Source organism: Anomaloglossus baeobatrachus, chromosome 1 (genome assembly GCF_048569485.1).
Source record: "Anomaloglossus baeobatrachus isolate aAnoBae1 chromosome 1, aAnoBae1.hap1, whole genome shotgun sequence".
Classification (NCBI taxonomy): Eukaryota; Metazoa; Chordata; class Amphibia; order Anura; family Aromobatidae; genus Anomaloglossus; species Anomaloglossus baeobatrachus.
Window position 1 is genome coordinate 934,664,176 of NC_134353.1, and position 21,112 is coordinate 934,685,287.

A 21,112-nucleotide genomic window follows, 5' to 3' on the forward strand; every position below is an offset into this window, starting at 1 on the left:
GATGAGTACGGCCAAACTAGTCAGATGCATGAGCACAACTCAGGATAGCCACTGTACCAAGCATCTATACGGCAGTTACAAAAAATGGTATGTACTGGATGGAATGAGATATTAGGACAATAACAGAGACATAGACATCAGTCTATAATGGTACAACATGAATATAGTAATATAAGTCATGCATGTAATATAGACATAAAACTATGTATATGTAAAATAAGTGAAGTAAATATGTGGAATGTATAATTAAAGTGACAAAAAATAGATATATGTAATGTATGAGTGTACATAAGGAATGTGAAAGGTATATATAAATAAATATATACATTCAATCAAAAAATAATAACTAAATATAATATACTAGAAGGTGGCCCGATTCTACGCATCGGGTATTCTAGAATTTACGTATTGTGTAGTTCATGTATGATTTTTGTTATATATATATATATAGATGTTGTTGTGTGTAGTTACCAAGTGTTTGTGTAGGGGCTGTACATGTTCTGGGTGTTGTCTGGGTGTGGCGGGGGGTGAGAGCGGTGTTGTATGTGTGTTGCGTTGTTTGTGGAGCGCTGTGTGTCTGTAGCGTTGTGTGTGTGTGTGTGTTGCGCGGTTTGTGTGTGTGTGGTGTGTTTTGGGGGGAGGTATGTTTTGTGCAATGTGTGTGTTGCGCGGTATGTGCGTATATTTATGTATGCCGCGGTGTTTGTGTGTTGGGTGTTGTGTGTGTGCAGCGTTGTCTGTGTGTGTGGGTGTCTGTGTAGGGCGGTGTTTGTGGTTCCCAGTGTGTGTGTGTGTTGTGCAGTGCGCGTGTGTGTGTGTGTGTTGGGGGGAGGTGTGCACCTCCCATCGTGCTCCATCCCCCATGCTGCGCACCCCCCATCGTGCTCCATCCCCCATGCTGCGCACTCCCCATCGTGCTCCATCCGCCATGCTGCGCACTCCCAAACGTGCTCCATCCGCCATGCTGCGCACTCCCAAACGTGGTCCATCCGCCATGCTGCGCACTCCCAAATGTGCTCCATCCGCCATACTGCGCACTCCCCATCGTGCTGCATCCCCCATGCTGCGCACTCCCAAACGTGCTCCATCCGCCATGCTGCGCACTCCCAAACGTGCTCCATCCGCCATGCTGCACACTCCCCATCGTGCTCCATCCGCCATGCTGCGCTCTCCCAAACGTGGTCCATCCGCCATGCTGCGCACTCCCAAACGTGGTCCATCCGCCATGCTGCGCACTCCCAAACGTGCTCCATCCGCCATGCTGCGCACTCCCAAACGTGCTCCATCCGCCATGCTGCGCACTCCCAAACGTGCTCCATCCGCCATGCTGCGCACCCCCCATCGTGCTCCATCCGCCATGCTGCGCACTCCCAAACGTGGTCCATCCGCCATGCTGCGCACTCCCAAACGTGCTCCATCCGCCATGCTGCGCACTCCCAAATGTGCTCCATCCGCCATGCTGCGCACTTCCAAACGTGCTCCATCCGCCATGCTGCGCACTCCCAAACGTGGTCCATCCGCCATGCTGCGCACTCCCAAACGTGCTCCATCCGCCATGCTGCGCACTCCCCAAAGTGCTCCATCCACCATACTGCGCACTCCCAAACGTGCTCCATCCGCCATACTGCGCACTCCCCATCGTGCACCATCCGCCATGCTGCACACTCCCAAACGTGCTCCATCCGCCATGCTGCGCACTCCCAAACGTGCTCCATTCGCCATGCTGCGCACTCCCAAACGTGCTCCATCCCCCATGCTGCGCACTCCCAAACGTGGTCCATCCGCCATGCTGCGCACTCCCAAACGTGGTCCATCCGCTATGCTGCGCACTCCCAAACGTGGTCCATCCGCCATGCTGCGCACTCCCAAACGTGCTCCATCCGCCATGCTGCGCACTCCCAAACGTGCTCCATCCGCCATGCTGCGCACTCCCAAACGTGCTCCATCCCCCATGCTGCGCACCCCCCATCGTGCTCCATCCCCCATGCTGCACCAGCATCAGCCTCTCTGCCCGCAGCATCAGCCTCTCTGCCCGCAGCATCAGCCTCTCTCCTCCCAGCATCAGCCTCTCTCCTCCCAGCATCAGCCTCTCTCCTCCCAGCATCAGCCTTTTCTGTCCCTACCATCAGCCTCTCTCCTCCCAGCCTACCCCAGCCTCAGCCTCCCCCAGCATCAGCCTCTCTTCTCTCAGCCTCCCCCTCCCAGCCTTCCCCAGGATCAGCCTCTCTCCTCCCAGCATCAGCCTCTCTCCTCCCAGCATCAGCCTCTCTCCTCCCAGCATCAGCCTCTCTTCTCCCAGCATCAGCCTCTCTTCTCCCAGCATCAGCCTCTCTCCTCCCAGCATCAGCCTCTCCCCCCCTCATCATCAGCCTTTTCTGTCCCCAGCATCAGCCTCTCTCCTCCCAGCCTACCCCAGCCTCAGCCTCCCCCAGCATCAGCCTCTCTTCTCTCAGCCTCCCCCTCCCAGCCTTCCCCAGGATCAGCCTCTCTCCTCCCAGCCTCCTCCAGCACGCCGTGCTCCTCTGCCGACACAGATCCGATCGCATACACTCACACACACCCGATCGCATACACTCACATACACACGATCGCATACACTCACACACACCCGATCGCATACACTCACGCACACACACATTGACGATATTGCACATACGCGCTCACACTCACAACATCCGGAGATACCACATGCTTCTGGCCATGTGATCCTCCGGCAGGTCCTGGAAGTTCACTGCACAGTATCGCCGCCAAGAAGCAAGCGATATCCCAGGATGTTGTGAGTGTGTGGATGCGATGTGATGTGTGTGTGAGGTGTGTGTGAGAGTGAGTGTGATCTGATGTGAGTGTGTGCGTGCGTGTGTGTATGTTCCGCCGCTGCAGGACCTTGATGCGCTGGTAACTATGCTACCATGGTTACCAGCGTATCCCGTCCCCCGCTCGCACGGGAGCCCACACCAGCATACGGCGGCAACCCCAGCAATGCGAGGGTATGTGTCGGCTGGGTTGGCGGCGTACGCTGATGTGGGCTCCCGGGGGTACAGTACTCACCTGGGAGTCGTGGCTCCGTGTCGGTCGGTTCGGGGAATGCGTGCGGGGGGCAGGGCCAGAGCGAGCGTGCATTGCGTGAGGGGGGCGGGGCATGGGCGAGTTGCCTGGGCGAGCGGCCAATCCGTGCGGGGGGCGGGGCCATGGCGAGCCCAGTGGCCAATCAGCTTTGTGTCACCGTAAGGACACAATTTTGGAGCAAGACAGACAGACAGACAGACAGACAGAATAAGGCAATTATATATATAGATAAATATACTAGCTGTAGTACCCGGGCGTTGCCCGGGATAGTGACTGTCTCTTTGTCTCTCTCACAGTCTGTCTGTGTCTGTCTGTCTATCTCTTTCTGTCTGTGTCTGTGTATCTCTGTGTGTGTGGCTCTGTCTGTCTGTTTCTATGTCTGTCTCTTTCCCTGTCTGTCTGTCTCTGTGTGTCTGTCTCTTTCCTTGTCTGTCTGTGTGTCTGTCTTTATCCATGTGTGTCTATGTCTCTATCCATGTCTGTTTGTGTCTATCTCTCGGTCTGTCTCTGTATCAGTCTCTGTCTGTCTCTCTCAGTGTCTGTCTGTCTCTCTCTAGCTCTGTGTCTGTCTGTGTTGGTCTGTCTCTTTCCCGTCTGTTCAATTACAGGTCTGTCTTTTTCCCCATCTGTCTCTTTCCCCGTCTGTCTCTTTTCCGTCTGTTTTTTCCCATCTGTCTCTCCCCGTCTGTCTGTCTCTCTCCATCTGTCTCTTTCCCCGTCTGTCTCTCCCCGTCTGTCTCTTTCCCCCTCACCCTCCAGCTCTTTCCCCCTTTGTCTCTGTCCCTTTCCTTGTCTATCTCTTTCCCTGTCTGCCTTCCTCTGTCTGTCTCTTTGACTCTCTCTCTTTCCCTGTCTGTCTCTGTCTGTCTCTTTCCCTGTCTGTCTGTCACTGTCTGTCTCTTTCCGTATTTGCCTCTTACTCTATCTGTGCCTATGTCTGTCTGTCTCTTTCTGTCTCTCTCTCTCTCTCTCTACTTGTCTCCACTGACATCTTATTACCTCACACATAAGCTTCTTATACTATCAATTTCCTTTGTTCCTATAGCAACCAATTACAGCTCCTATTAATAAGCTGTAGCTCCTATCTCCATTGACTTTAATAGAGGCAGATTTTTTGGAGAGTAACTGTAAAACGCGGGATTAAATTTTCCTGTCATGACGTTCCCTGAGTCACATGAGGCGTCGGTGCAAATTTTGTGATTGTAAATGCGACGGTGTGGATTCCTTTAGCGGACATACACACACTCATACATATATACACACACACATACACTCAGCTTTATATATTAAATAAACACATGTATATATAATTACCATAGAAAAGTGATAAGAAGTATGACAGAATATGCAATAAAAGTGCAAAGTACATATAGTAAAAGATAAATTACATAAATGTAGAATGCATTTATATACATTTTACTCGCAAAAAAACTGGGACCGGCCAGTCCCTGCTCACTTTCTTAAAAAATCCGGATCCGGTCCGGAATCTGGTACCCATATACAGTCAGGTCCAGAAATATTTGGACAGTGACACAAGTTTTGTTATTTTAGCTGTTTACAAAAACATGTTCAGAAATACAATTATATATATAATAAGGGCTGAAAGTGCACACTCCCAGCTGCAATATGAGAGTTTTCACATCCAAATCGGAGAAAGGGTTTAGGAATCATAGCTCTGTAATGCATAGCCTCCTCTTTTTAAAGGGACCAAAAGTAATTGGACAAGGGACTCTAAGGGCTGCAATTAACTCTGAAGGCGTCTCCCTCGTTAACCTGTAATCAATGAAGTAGTTAAAAGGTCTTGGGTTGATTACAGGTGTGTGGTTTTGCATTTGGAAGCTGTTGCTGTGACCAGACAACATGCGGTCTAAGGAACTCTCAATTGAGGTGAAGCAGAACATCCTGAGGCTGAAAAAAAAGAAAAAATCCATCAGAGAGATAGCAGACATGCTTGGAGTAGCAAAATCAACAGTCGGGTACATTCTGAGAAAAAAGGAATTGACTGGTGAGCTTGGGAACTCAAAAAGGCCTGGGCGTCCACGGATGACAACAGTGGTGGATGATCGCCGCATACTTTCTTTGGTGAAGAAGAACCCGTTCACAACATCAACTGAAGTCCAGAACACTCTCAGTGAAGTAGGTGTATCTGTCTCTAAGTCAACAGTAAAGAGAAGACTCCATGAAAGTAAATACAAAGGGTTCACATCTAGATGCAAACCATTCATCAATTCCAAAAATAGACAGGCCAGAGTTACATTTGCTGAAAAACACCTCATGAAGCCAGCTCAGTTCTGGAAAAGTATTCTATGAACAGATGAGACAAAGATCAACCTGTACCAGAATGATGGGAAGAAAAAAGTTTGGAGAAGAAAGGGAACGGCACATGATCCAAGGCACACCACATCCTCTGTAAAACATGGTGGAGGCAACGGGATGGCATGGGCATGCATGGCTTTCAATGGCACTGGGTCACTTGTGTTTATTGATGACATAACAGCAGACAAGAGTAGCCGGATGAATTCTGAAGTGTACAGGGATATACTTTCAGCCCAGATTCAGCCAAATGCCGCAAAGTTGATCGGACGGCGCTTCATAGTACAGATGGACAATGACCCCAAGCATACAGCCAAAGCTACCTAGGAGTTCATGAGTGCAAAAAAGTGGAACATTCTGCAATGGCCAAGTCAATCACCAGATCTTAACCCAATTGAGCATGCATTTCACTTGCTCAAATCCAGACTTAAGACGGAAAGACCCACAAACAAGCAAGACCTGAAGGCTGTGGCTGTAAAGGCCTGGAAAAGCATTAAGAAGGAGGAAACCCAGCGTTTGGTGATGTCCATGGGTTCCAGACTTAAGGCAGTGATTGCCTCCAAAGGATTCGCAACAAATTATTGAAAATAAAAATATTTTGTTTGGGTTTGGTTTATTTGTCCAATTACTTTTGACCTCCTAAAATGTGGAGTGTTTGTAAAGAAATTAGTACAATTCCTACAATTTCTATCAGATATTTTTGTTCAAACCTTCAAATTAAACGTTACAATCTGCACTTGAATTCTGTTGTAGAGATTTCATTTCAAATACAATGTGGTGGCATGCAGAGCCCAACTCGCCAAAATTGTGTCACTGTCCAAATATTTCTGGACCTAACTGTAAGTCTAGGGAACCAGAATCCGGGGATTAAAAATGTTGGTGGAAGGGATAGGGGATAGGAGCGCACGCGGTGTACTCAGCCATTTTCTGTATCATGGTGGCAAGCTGCTTCCGAGTCGCGCATTCAGTTCCGGAGCAGCATGGGTCTAGAATCTAGATTGTGCACTAAAAGTAAAAGGTAGGTGCTAGAATGTATGGGCTCTGTCCAGGTATGACGTAATTTCACCAGCAGCTTGTGCTATTTCCACAGCTTGTCTTAGTCATTGCGCAGGTTATTGTTTATGTTTTATTGCTTTTTTCTAGTTCCTTTGGCTCTATCCTCAGTTAGAGCCATGTGTGCCTAATGCTATTCTGTCTTACAAATTACGCATTTGTCACAGTACCTATGGTTTGAACTTTACTATAGCAAGGTTCAGGTTTTATTTCAGTCTTCACTGCTAATTGTGGAGTATGGCAGGGTTTACCTGATCCAGCGCAGCGATTTCTAGGGTTTCTTGTGTTCTCATATTACATTTACTGTCACTGTTCAGCATTGTAGGTTTTTTCTATTTTCTATTGTGTATCACGCTGGAAGGTTATTAATTTTTCAAAGTATTATTTTGGTGATGTCATTATTATGGTTACAAATAATTATTGCACACTAAGTCCTGTTTTTTTCTATTCGCCACTCTTTCCCTGTCTGTCTCTTTCCCCGTCTGTCTCTTTCCCCGTCTGTCTCTCTCTGTCTCTTTCCCTGTCTGTCTATTTCCCAGTCTGTTTCTTTCCCCATCTGTCTCTCTCTGTCTCTTTCCTGTTTGTCTCTTTCCCCATCTCTTTTCCCCGTTTGTCTCTTTCCCCGTCTCTCACTTTCCCCGTCTGTCTCTTTCCCCGTCTGTTTCTTTCCCCATCTGTCTCTCTCTGTCTCTTTCCTGTCTGTCTCTTTCCCCATCTCTTTTCCCCGTCTGTCTCTTTCCCCGTCTCTCGCTTTCCCCGTCTGTCTCCTTCCCCATCTGTCTCCTTCCCCGTCTGTCTCTTTCCCCGTCTGTCTCTTTCCCCGTCTGTCTCTTTCCTCGTCTGTCTCTGTCTGCCTCTTTCCTTGTCTGTCTCTCTCTGTCTCTTTCCCTATCTGTTTCTTTCCCCATCTCTTTCCCTGTCTTTCTATCTGTCTCTTCCCCTATCTGTCTTTTTCCAGGTCTGTCTCTTTCCCCATCTGTCTTTGTCTGTCTCTCCGTCTCCTTCCTTGTCTGTCTCTCTCTGTCACTTTCCCCGTGTGTCTTTCTTTCTGTCTCTGTCTGGCATTTTATTCCTATCTGTCTCTGTGTGTGTGTCTCTGTTTGTCTCTGTCTCTTTCCCTGTGTGCCTCTTTCTCTGTCTGTGCCTGTGTCTGTCTCTCAGTCTGTGTCCGTCTGTGTCTGTCTCTCCATCAACATCATATTACCTCACACATAAGCTTCTTATACAATGAATATCCTTTGTTCCTGTAGCAACCAATTATAGCTCCTATTAATAGCCTGTAGCTCGCAGCTCCATTCACTTTAATTGAGGCATGTTTTTTGGAGAGTAACTGTAAAGCGCGGGGTTAAATTTTCTTGTCAAATCATAGTCTATGACGTTCCCTGAGTCACATGGGGTGTCTGTGCAAATTTTTGTGATTGTACTTGCAACGGTGCGGATTCCTTTAGCGGACATACACACACACACACACACACACACATACATACATACATACACACATACATACACTCAGCTTTATATATTAGATATACAGTATATATAGTGTGTTCAGACCATTGTGAATCTATACTTTTTTTTTTAAATGTTTTTATATTGATTCTGGTACAGTTTTTGTATTTTTTGACTATTGTAATAAAATGTGCTATATGCACTACTTATATGGCGAGCCCTCATTTTGGGCACAACTTTTTCCCTTTTCCTGCCAGCCTATATACTTTCCCCCTTCACCCGCTATTGTTCGACCCCTTTCACACGTCCGTTTTGTGACTGATGCAATGGATCCGTTGCAGATTGTGGTAAAATGGATGCGACGGATCTTGTAAAAAAGGATCCGTCATACCACTCTTTTCATGCCAAAGCTTATTTGCTGTTGAAAACTTATATCACCCCATCCGAGAGAGAGAGAATCCGTCGCTGTCCGTTTTTTCGACACGCACAAAAAACGTTACTGTGGACGTCGTCTCCGTCCGACACATTTTTCAACAGATCCGTTGTACGACGGATGTAACGTGAGGCCATCCGTCGCTAATACAAGTCAATGAGAAAAAATGGATCCGTTTTTTGCAACATTCGACGGATTGTGACTGATGGCAAAAAACGGTGCTCACACTGACTGGAGCACTCACCACCATTGTTTGCTGTCTGGGCAGGCTACGGCGCCGAACAATGATGTCAGCATTGTGATCCACTGACCAGATCACACAGTTGATGTCACTCTGTCCCGGAAGTGCCGGCGGTCACTGCTTCAATTGTACTAACATGTGACAGACACCAGTATAATTGATCAGTGAGACCTGGCGCCCGCACTTTCTCTGAGTCTCGGATATCAGCTGACTCAGAATAGCCGGCTCCCACTATGGACGACGGCAAAACACAACTGCCAGGGAGACTCTGGGACTGTCGCATCAGGCGGCCAGACAGCGTACCCCTGACAGCTGCGCCCGGGGCACGTGCCCCGCCAGCCCCCCTAGATACGCCTCTGGACTTGCCAACATACTGCAGGGCGGGCGGCAGGCCAGGCGGACCCAGCATCTTTTAAATGTTTCATGCGGATTATAATGGGGCAATTTACTTTTCGGAGCACGGGCCCCCGGAGTCTCGGGCCTCGCTCGGTAGCCCAGATTGGCCTCATTATAATCCGCCTCTGACCTCTATATACAGGCGGGTGGGGGGTGGTTCGCAGGGTTCTGGTTGTTGATTTGGCGGCTGTGAAATCTCTTTGCTACACATTGGTAAATGTGTCTGAACTCTGCCCGAGGGCTCATCATCTATTGCTTTTGCAGCGTTTCCATTTGACTTTTCACCTCCACCCATTGGACAGACCGACGCATTGACTTTATCTGGCGATTGATGTATCGATAATCGATAATATTCTGCAAACGCCACAGCATGAGTCTTCCATGGTCTGGCAAGTCAAGCCCTATGAATGAATTCCCGCTCTGGTTGCCCTGGCAACCTGATGCACATTTAGGAGGCTGGAAATGGGAGTGTGGCCTGTAAATAGGTGCCTTGGCTATTACAACCCACACAACCACATCAGAAAGTTGTCCCGGTTGCCAAAGGTTCACGGCATTGCCTTAAAAAAAAAACAACAAAGCTGATAGCAAGCATTTTTGCCCAGGAAATAATTGTTTTACGACAGGACGTCAACTGAGACTTGATAGCGTTAGCCACAACATGGCCGCCAGGCGCAATTTTCATGACTTACGTCATTGGTTGGCAAGTTAGAATCAGTATTGCCAACCATAGCAAGAATTTCACAGGCGTCCCAACGTCACTTCCGGCTAAGGTCTCGTTTTCATTTCACCTCGTGCAGCGCGGTCTAACGTCACTTCCGGTCAGAGACGGTATTCTTGTACATCGGGTGTGAGCGCGGACAGGTGAGTGTTCTCTGCGCGGGCGCCGAGCGGCGGCGGCTGCTGATCTGAGTCACGGCCCGGGTGAAGGTGAAGAGGAGAGCGGATGTGACGGCCGCTGTGCTCCGCCATTATTCTGCAGCACCGGGTGATGGCGGGAAACTGCCGGACGGGTGCATTGTTACCGCACAGCCATACAATGGCGCTCTATAATGGAGGATGGCTTTCCTGCTGTCACCTGCTGCTGGTGGGGCTGACAAGGGGCCATAATGTGAGCAGAGAAAATGGCGCTAATGATTATCGGTGCGGGAGGCAGAGGCTGCGGTGCTTAGTTACCAGGGGAGCAATGGCGGCAGGAAGCTGGTTGCTACAGGCAACAAATGAGCATTTTTCCGTTGGGCTCCCCCTCCATCTTCAGCATAAATGGATTCTCCCATTTACAATGAATTTGATTCTTATGAATGCTCCCGAGCTGGAACATTCCATTCCACTACCTGGGGGTGAGTGTGGGAGGCGGGTAATTAACATTGAAAGGGTCTGCTGATTGGTGTGTGTGTGTGTGTATGTGTATATATATATATATATATATATATATATTTCGCTAAATGCGTATTTGAGAATAAAGATATATTTATCTGGCTTTTACAGCTTTACATCCCCCCCCCACTCACATTCAATTTTGATGTGGTCCACAGTTACAAATCAGCAGAGAATTGTATGGATCAAGGCTGCTTTCACACATCCGGTTTTAGCAGAGTCTCCCAATCCAGCTCTTAAACCTATGCAACGGATGCGGCGACAAAACGCAACCTTTGTGTAAGTTTTTTTACATGCGGCATATCCGTTTTTTGCCGCTTGTGGCACACTACTGAGCATGCGCAGTGGAAAAAACCGCATGCGGCAGCCGGATGCAGTGTTTGCCGCAGGACGCCGCATGCGTCCATAGGCATGCATTGCAAATCGCGCCGCATCGGCCGGATGCGGCGCGATGAGGTTTTTTTCTTTGGCCGGGCACAAAAACGTGCCAGGCAACGTTCCATTCCGGCCGCTGCATCGGCTAAATCTGCCGCATGCGGCAAAAACGAGACGGAACGCAATTCCATGCGGCACAATACAACACTAATGTAAGTCTATGCAAAAAAATACCACAACCGGTGGCAAAAAAAAAACTGCTGTGGTTTTTCTGCAAAGCGCCGGATTGTGCCGCACAGGAAAAAAACGGATGTGTAAAAGCAGCTTAATTCATCACACAATCCTGCTCAGACCCAGCTCACTGACTGATTCTCAGTTAACTCTTTCTGGAGCCAGAATGCAACACAGAGATTGTAGAAGTCGATTTAATTTTTTTTTATTTTTTTTTTACCGAAACCCAATAGCAAATGATTTTTAGCCCCATGTAAATGTACTTAAAGGCAACCTGTCAGGTCCCCTATGCACCCAGAACCACGAGCAGTCCTGGGTGTATATTGCTAATCCCTGCCTAACCGTCCCTGTATACACTAGCATATACAAAGGGATGTTTAGAAAAAGTATTTCTAAAGATCTTCTGATATTCTAATGAGCGCAGGGACTAGTCCCTTATTCAGCCCTCTAAGGCTATGTGCCCACGCTAGAATGTCCCTGCGGATTTTTTTGCCTGAAAATCCGCGACTTTCGCGGCAAATCAGCACCCGCGGATTTGCCGCGGATTTTGATGCGGATTTTTTTTTTTTTTTCCCCATTCAAAGCCAAAAATCCGCACCAAATCTGCACCAAACAATTGACATGCTGCAGATTTTTCCGGATCAAAATCCGCGGCAAATCCGCCGCGGAAAAATCCGCAGCATGGGCACAGCATTTCCAAAATGCCATTGAAATGGCTTGGAAGTGCTGCTGCTGCAGATTTTCGGTAAATCCGCGGCAAAATCCGCGGTAAATCCTGTAGCGTGGGCACATAGCCTTAGCATCCACAGAGGTGTGGTACCATGATATTCAATGCCCATTGCGCAGTGTCGCACGTGCCTGTGTCCTTAGTCACCACCTGAAAACGCCGGCCATAGGCTCAGTGCACATTTAGAGGTCCCAGCACTTCTGGGCATGTGCACTGTGAAGCCGGGTGTACACGTCCCTGCTTCAGCGAGGTCTAGTAGCATGACTGGAAGGGCCCGGGGACTTCTGATCATGAGCACTGACCCTAAACCTGGCGTTCTGAGGCAGTGACTACGGACACAGGTAGCACGTCATCGCTGATAATAGCCGTTGAATAGCATGTTAGCACGTCCACACGCTAAGAGGGCGGAGTGAGCGCAGGAAGTAACGGAATACTTTTTCTAAAGATCTCTTTATCTATGCTAGCGTATACAGACAGGGATTAGCAATATGCACCCATAACTGCTCGTGTTACTGGGCGCATAGTGCACCTGACAGGTTCCCTTTTTAGTTAAAATCTAATATATAAAGCTGAGTGTATGTATGTCCACTAAAGGAATCCGCACCGTCGCATTTACAATCACGAAATTTTGCACACACTCCATGTAACTCAGGGAATGTCATGGACTGTTTGGGCGGGAAAATTTAACCCTGCGCTTTACAGTTACTCTCCAAAAATCCTGCCTGCATTAAACTGAATAGATGTGGGAGCTACAGGCTATTAATAGCAACTGTCAGTGGTTGCTATAGGAACAAAATAAACTGTTAGTATAATAAGCTTATGTGTGAGGTAATAAGATGGCAGTGGTGAGACGGCTAGAGACAGAAAAAGAGATGGAAAGAGACAGAGACCGCCCGGGTAAAGGGACACACAGAGATTGAGACAAACTGATACAAATACAGACATAGACACAGACAGACCAGGAAAGAGACAGACTGCAAGTAAGTAGGGGTAAGCTGGGCTCAACTGCTTCAAGACCTGGTGCTCGGGAGAAAAATAGTCCATACAATGATAAAGAACCCCGGCACACAGTATGGAAAAGAGGATAGGCAGTCAATGGTTTTTGTAGTATGCTCGTGTTTTATTCGAAAAAGGAAGAAGTTTTCACAACAACAAGGAGTTGCAATACAGTCCGACGTTTCGGCTCATAAGCGAGCCTTCACCAGGGACATAAAGGTACTAAAATAAATTTTGACAGGAAAAATCACAGGAACCATAATTACAATAACATCATGTTCTGAGTAAAAACATACCAACAATATTCCTGCTAGGTGGCGTGGGTGTGGTATGTACAAACATGTATAAACCTATACATGTTTGGCGTCTACAAACTCGTACCAACCTGAGGCATCACACCCACACATCAGTTTTACCATATAGTGAATAAAATATCTCAAAAATAATTGTGCAATCGCACTTTTTTTTGCTATTTTTCTGTATTTGGAATTTTTTGCCGTTTTCCAGTACACTGTATGGTAAAACTCATGGTTTCGTTTTAAAGTACACCTCGTTCTGCAAAAAACGAGCCTTTCAAATGCCTATATTGACTGAAAAATAAAAACGTTATGGCTCTCGGAAGAAGGGTGGCAAAAAACCCCCCCGGAAAGCGCAAAATCGGCCGGTTGTGAAGGGGTTAACTGGTTTGTAATCAGTGCTTGGATGGAAAGTCCAAACCATTTAGTCAGTCCCATAGACACGTATGGAGTACAGCACATTATCTCCGGAAACTGCTAGAGACATTAGGACCCATTTGTTATTTGCCTTTTTTTTTTCTAGGGGTTTTTTTTTCACCTTTTTTTAGGTCTATTTTATGCTTTTTATTTTTTTATGCTCTGCTTTCTGGGTGATTCTCTCATTTCCCAGATGCTTGCTGCCAATTCATTAATAACTAATTTTAAAAAAAAATTGTAATTTTTGCTCAAATTTGGACACTCAATTTGGGCATTATCAGGGAACAGTGCTGACTGGTTCGACAGCTGCCAGAGGGGGAAGGACACTCACCCGGGATGACAGGTTTTGAGAGCTGTAGGCCGAAAATTGAGAAACGTGTCACAAGGAAAATTGTACAGCTTTTTAATCCAAGTTGTTCATGTCACTATCACTGCTCGCTGTCAGGGAATAGGAACCAGAACGTTGTCAGTAATGTGGGCTCCACAATGGGGGACGCTGCGGACACATCGGTCGGGACTGGTTTACATCTCTACTGTTTAGCACATCATGGAATGATTTGAGATTTTCGATCTCATAACCTTTTAATTAAAAGGCAATTAAAGCAATTTTATCACAAACTGGACGGCACCTTCAATAAACTCTTACACAGTTCATTATTAGCCGGCATTGTGATATTCAGCAGTGGTCGGCATAAACGCTATTACAATCACTTTTTGCCGCTGTCTGCAGGACGACCTGTACGACTCGTCTATCTTTTTTTTTTTTTTCCCCCAGGATGCCTAAATCAAAGGAGCTGGTGTCTTCAAGCTCATCCGGGAGCGAATCCGACAGCGAGGTGGATCAGAAGGTGAGTGTCCATAGTGTGTGGTCTGTTCTCCAGAAATGGAGGACGCTACTGCTGCACCCACAGGAATCCACCCACCTAAGGGGGACCGGGTATGAGCCCAGACCACCAGATAGGGCAGAATAAACGCTGATATTGGCTACCGAGCCTGCATGAAGGTTGGAAAATGTGCATCAATCTAGAGGGATATGATCATTGTATTCAGCGTTTCACTAATATGCAAAGATCTACTTGGGAGTTTAGGTGCGTATTGTGTGGTCTATTATATACATATATTATTTTAGGCTTTGTTCATGGTTTTGGGTATTGGACCAGTAGACGGTGTGTGTCGCAGCACGGTAATACCTGGTGGCATTGACTGCTGGGGGTTTATATTGGGGCTGTAGGAGATGGGTGAGTGCTGTGATCGGCAGAGAATGAATGAAGCGGAAGTGTAAGTTGTTGATATCACTGTCTGACTTCAGCGATCGGTGAGGTATCCCCTAATTAGAGAGGAGTGGGTCAAGCAAAATATGAACTCGTCTGAAATTATTCTGTGAATTGAACATCCCTTATTATAAACATAAGATGTAATAACAAAACAAAAATATTTCACTCTCCTTAGGCCGGGGCCACACGGGGGACTACTGCGATGCTCACATGATATTCGGCTCGCACTGGCAGCACAGCAGGAGCCAAGTGTCACTGCGACTGAGCTGCGGGGGGCGGACCGGCACTGAGGAGGGGAGGGAGGGATTTATCTCACTCTCTCCTCCGTAGCCGGCTATTGCCATTCTCGCTCTGCATGCACGGTACACCGGTGTACTGCGAATGCAGTGCGATCTTTCTCTCGCCCTATAGACTTGAATGGGTGCGAAAGTCCCGGCCTATCGTGAAGAGGTCCAGGATTTCAGCCTGAGCGGTGGTGATAAGAAGAGGCAATAAGTACTAGATGGGAGATGAGCATGACTTGGTGTTTTTGGTTTTTGTTTGTTTTTCTTTTTTTTTTTCTTTTTACCTTTTGCCTGCCAATTACCAGCTGATCTTCAGAGAAGCTTATTACAAAACTAGCTGTTCCCAGCCAGCTCATGCTCAGCACACCCAGTCACATGATCAGCTCCTCAGTGTATGCAGGACTCTGCTGTGCTGGTTACAGGATTTGTCTCTGTGCTTACAGGACCTGTGATGTCACATGGAGGGGAGTGATTAGCGAGTAACCATGAGTAGTAATCACATCGGCTTATATAGATATAGATAATTTACGATTTTGTAAATGCAGGTTTTTGTAGAATTCAGTTCCACTAAAAAACATTTCAAATATGTTGTTCTTTTTAAGGCGAAGAGAAAAAAGCAGCCCCCATCAGAGAAGGAAAAGCCAGCGAAGAAACAGAAGTCTGGAGAGAGCTCCAAGGGATCTGCCTCCTCTAAACAAAGCAGTAGCAACCAGGACGACAACATGTTCCAGGTACGTACCCCTTGTAAAACATTAGGCCGTCTGTACGTATTCAACTTTCTTGGATGAAAAGATGGCCGTACAGGTAGGGGGACATTGACTGATCGCCATTTCTACTCACTGACCTCCAATCCCCTTCATATTCTCGTGCGACTGAGTCCGGCCTGCTGTGAATGTTTTCAAAGTGTAGAAAGGGTTAAAGGGAACCTGTCAGGTTCAATATGCACCCAGGAAAACGAGCAGTACTGGGTGCATATTGCTAATCCCTGCCTAACCATCCCTGCATACACTAGCATAGATAGAGATCTATAGAATTAGTATTTCTAAAGATCTTTTACCGTATACTAGTGAGTGAGGGGACTAGTCCACTGGGCGTTGCTTCCCATGCTAGTCAGCTCCATTAGCATGTAAGTACGCCCCTGTGGATATGCTACTGAATGTTCAGCGTCACAGGATGATCTCACTCACCTCTCCGCCACCATCGCATCCAACGCTGGATTTCGGCTCAGTGCACATTACCTTGCAGGTTCGGTCATGTGCACTACTTGAGTTTGCAGCCAGGACGCGTACACCCGGCTTCATAGTGCACATGACCGAAACTCCGGGTTAATGCGCACTGAGCCGCAATTTAGTGTCTGATGTGATGGCGGCGGAGAGGTGAGTGAGATCATCCTTTGACGCATACGGATAGCATAAAGATCTTTAGAATTACATTTTTTTAAAGATCCCTTTATCTATGCTAGTGTATACAGGGACGGTTAGGCAGGGATTGGCAATATACACCCAGAACTGCTCGGTTCCCTTTAACTATGAATGGGGGTTGCAGTGTGCCCAGTATAGCTAAAAAAAAGGCTGAAGAGTTCATAGGATATATCAGTGCTGTGACCTCTTCATTCCCAGAATCAGTGGGGGGTCCCAGAGGTTGAAATTACCCCCATATTGAAATCCCCACCATATAATATCTGCTGACAACTATTGCTTGAGCTCAAAAACTAATACTTTTTTTTTTTTTTCCTCCTCCCAGATTGGCAAAATGCGATACGTCAGTGTCCGTGACTTCAAAGGAAAAGTACTTGTTGATATTAGAGAATATTTTATGGACAACCAAGGAGAAATGAAGCCAGGAAGAAAAGGTAACCTTTCCAATAATGTCACTGTCACGTCTCAGGATGGCCACAGACACTGTTAGTGTGTGGGTAAATAGGGCAGCGATAATGTAAAAAATGACGGAACAATAGTAAGAATTTTGTCGCTGTCGTGAACTCCCCAGGGATTTTATTTTTAATCTGTGGGAGTGGACTTTACGAGACAGAAACAGGAACAGTCACGGGAACCTTAACAAGTATGCCAGCAATGTCTGCGCAGAGTTCTATTGGTGTTTAATGAAACCTTGAGTCCTGTATTAATCGTGGAGCAATCACCTTAACAAGTGTTTGTTGCCAACCTTCTGGCCCCTGCCATCTGACTTTAGCTTCCTAAACTGATGCATGCAGATGACGTGACTGATGCTCCCAGTTTCTGGCCTCGGCTGTTTCCCCAAAAATAAGACCCTGTCTTTTCCTCTGAAAAATATGCTAGGGCTTATTTCTGAGGAAATACTAGTTTGGGGGTAGGTTTACACCCGCCCCCGGCCAGCAGTGCTGTGGAAGGTATGGAGGACCTGCAATGGAACGCATTAATGCATTTCACTGCGTACAATTCACTGCACACCGCAGGTCCTCCATGCGTTCCACTGCAGGTGTCCCCCCCCCCCCCCCCTTCTCCTTTCGCTCTCGTGTGCTCACTTTGAGCCTCCATTCCTAGCAGCTCAGTGGGGCCTGTAACAGCGGGGCGCAGTATACATTGGAGTGTAGTATACTGAGGAGCACGTTATACAGCGGAGTGTAGTATGCTGAGGAGCACGTTATACAGCGGAGTGTGGTATACTGAGTAGCACGTTATACAGCGGAGTGTGGTATACTGAGGCGCACGTTATACAGCGGAGTGTTGTATACTGAGGCGCACGTTATACAGCGGAGTGTTGTATACTGAGGCGCACGTTATACAGCGGAGTGTGGTATACTGAGGAGCACGTTATACAGCGGAGTGTGGTATACTGAGGAGCACGTTATACAGCGGAGTGTGGTATACTGAGGAGCACGTTATACAGCGGAGTGTGGTATACTGAGGAGCACGTTATACAGCGGAGTGTGGTATACTGAGGAGCACGTTATACAGCGGAGTGTGGTATACTGAGGAGCACGTTATACAGCGGAGTGTGGTATACTGAGGAGCACGTTATACAGCGGAGTGTGGTATACTGAGGAGCACGTTATACAGCGGAGTGTGGTATACTGAGGAGCACGTTATACAGCGGAGCGCGGTATACTGAGGAGCACGTTATACAGCGGAGCGCGGTATACTGAGGAGCACGTTATACAGCGGAGCGCGGTATACTGAGGAGCACGTTATACAGCGGAGCGTGGTATACTGAGGAGCACGTTATACAGCGGAGTGTGGTATACTGAGGAGCACGTTATACAGCGGAGTGTGGTATACTGAGCAGCATGTTATACAGCGGAGCGCGGTATACTGAGGAGCACGTTATACAGCGGAGCGTGGTATACTGAGGAGCACGGAATACAGCGGAGTGTGGTATACTGAGGAGCACTGTATACAGTGGGGCGCGATATACAATGGCACACTATGCCAGCTGTCCTTGGTGACACTTTAGACATATTGGGATCACTTTGCGGTCACCAGTAAAATAGCTCCGCACTGTAATCGTAAACGTCATCTTCCCTTATCCTTTTGGAAACCCCCAGATTGGGAGGGGGAGGTGACATCACACACAGGAGGGCAGATTCTGCCCACTTTACTGCAGCTGTAATGTGAGCTAGTTCTATAGTAGCTCTACAGTAGGATTTCAGCAGCTGCTCCCCCCTCGTGTTTGAGTGGAAAATATCAAACTTTTCATGTATTGAATTATTTACCCCCTCCCCCGACACCTTCCCTTTAAACTTTACTCTGAAAAAACACCAAAAGTTCCTGTTAGGGCTTTTTTGGGGGTGGGGGACGACACGGTTTGTTCAGTACGTGACCACTGGGGCCAGTGACTGGCCGCACCAGCCTTGTGTTCACCCAACAGACTGGGACCACCTAATGGCGCTGGGGTTTACAGATTGATTACTTTCACTTAATATTTACTACTCTTGGGTAAAGATTTTTTTTTTCTACCATCCCCCCCCACCCACTTAAGTACCTGTTAAATGACTTGTCCTTTATATAGTGCGATGCCTGTGTATTGCAATATGTAGGTATAATCATGGTGTCCTTGGAAGCATCATATACTTGCACTGTACATGTACTTGAGGCAATAATGCCTCGACTTTAATACCGGACCTGCTCCCCTGGCAGGAGTTGGGCGTCTCAGCCCCTTTCTTCTGCTGATTGACAGTGGTCCTGGCAGTTGGGGTCCTGGCAGTTGGGTTCCCACGTATCCAACATTGATGAGCAATGCTATGTATTACCATAAGTTACCCAGCTGCCTCCTCTGTGCGTCACGTCTCATTCCCTTGTGTCTTCTGTTTTCCAGGTATCTCCTTAAACCCCGAGCAGTGGAATCAGCTGAAGGACCAGATGTCGGACATCGACGATGCAATAAGAAAACTGTAAGCCCTCCATCCGTTGGAAGAGAAAGCATCATGTTTTACTTTTAAGCACTCTCTTTTTACATTTGTTTTCTACTTTTTTCGTTTTACAACTTCTTTGTTTTGAATTGGGAAAAAAAAAATGATTTGTACAAATGTCGCATTTTTATGTGCATTAAAAACAAGGCAAAATTTGAAATAAAGTTTGAGCCTCAATTTACAAATGGAGAAAGAGAAACCCCCTCCCAACCCCCTGCTTGTCCCGTGTGCGTGTTCCTGTTTTCTGCATAGATGTGAATCTCGTTATTTTAAATGACTTTCTGTAGGAAATTTCATTAATGTTAACCAATATGATACAGCAAAAAAAAAATGGCTCTGGGTAAAGGCCAGAAATTCCTGATCTTCTCTCCCCTTGTATCTTTATTATGCAGTAAATGTGTGAAACTTTTTTTCTTTTATAAATTGTTTTGTAATCTCTTGACATTTCAATAAAGGTCAGACCAATAGAGTAAGAGTGACACGGGTGAGGTGCGTCTTGAAGCTATATCTTTCTCCGAGAGATGCCAAATGCGATGAAGCAGGCGGTAGGGTTGATATAGATTGCTCGGACAGCAGTCAGCCATGTCTTAATATATAGGCTCAACCAAACGCTCCGTACATTATTGCGGTTGAGGGGGGTGGAGATATACAATGCCTTGTGAAAGTATTCGGAACCCTTGAATTTTTCAACCTTCTCCCCCATTTCAGGCTTCAAACATGAAGATAAAAAAAAAAAATTTATGGTGAAGAATCAACAACTAGTGGACACAATTGTGAAGTTGAACGATATTTATTGCTTTATTTTAATTTTTTTTTTTTTTAAAAAAAAATGGTAAACTGAAAATTGGGGCGTGCAACATTATTCATCCCCTTTACTTTCAGTGCAGCAAAATCACTCCAGAAGTTCATTGAGGATCTCTGAATGATCCAATGTTGTCCTAAATGACTGATGATAAATATAATCCCCTGTGTGTAATCAAGTCTCCGTATAAATGCCCCTGCTCTGTGATAGTCTCGGGGTTCTGTTTAAAGCGCAGATGGCATCATGAAGACCAAGGAACACAACAGGCAGGTCCGTGATACTGTTGTGGAGATGTTTAAAGCCAGATTTGGTTACAAAAAGATTTCCAAAACTTTAAACATCCCAAGGAGCACTGTGCAAGCGATCATATTGAAATGCTAGTAATATCATACCACTGCAAATCTACCAAGACCCGGCTGTCCATCCAAACTGTCATCTCATACAAGGAGATGACTGATCAGAGACGCAGCCAGGAGGCCCATGATCACTCTGGATGAACTGCAGAGATCTACAGCTGAGGTGGGAGAGTATGTCCATAGGACAACAATCAGTCGTACACTGCACAAATCTGGCCTTTATGGAAGAGTGGCAAGAAGAAAGCCATTTCCCAAAGATATCCATAAAGTGTTGTTTAAAGTTTGCCACAGGCCACCTGGGTGACACCAAACATGTGGAGGAAGGTGCTTTGGTCAGGTGAATACCAAAATAGAACTTTTTGGGCACAATGCCAAACGATATGTTTGGCGTAAAAGCAACACAGCTCATCACACCATCCCCACTGTCAAACGTGGTGGCAGCATCATGGTTTGAGTCTGCTTTTCTTCAGCTAGTACAGGGAAAATGGTTAAAATTGATGGGAAGATGGATGGAGCCAAATACAGGACCATTCTTGAAGAAAACCTGTTGGAGTCTGCAAAAGACCTGAGACTGGGACGGAGATTTGTCTTCCAACAAGACAATGATCCAAAACATAAAGCAAAATCTACAATGGAATGGTT

The 21,112-nt window shown here is 46.8% G+C and overlaps 1 protein-coding gene across 3 annotated transcripts in view; it reads left to right on the forward strand.

The window, feature by feature from the left end:
- The window catches only part of SUB1 (SUB1 regulator of transcription), a 502,862-nt gene extending 483,071 nt beyond the window's left edge, over positions 1 to 19,791 (forward strand). For 2 of the 3 annotated variants that reach the window (XM_075328251.1, XM_075328244.1), the window contains exons 2-5: positions 14,140 to 14,215; positions 15,528 to 15,656; positions 16,669 to 16,777; positions 19,219 to 19,791. In XM_075328251.1, coding sequence (XP_075184366.1) covers positions 14,144 to 14,215; positions 15,528 to 15,656; positions 16,669 to 16,777; positions 19,219 to 19,298 — 390 coding nt within the window. In that variant the 5' untranslated portion in view covers positions 14,140 to 14,143 and the 3' untranslated portion in view covers positions 19,299 to 19,791. Of the gene's footprint in view, positions 1 to 9,728; positions 9,813 to 14,139; positions 14,216 to 15,527; positions 15,657 to 16,668; positions 16,778 to 19,218 lie in introns of those variants that run through there. The other variant, XM_075328235.1, reaches the window with a different exon arrangement.
- The last annotated feature ends 1,321 nt before the right edge of the window (positions 19,792 to 21,112 follow it).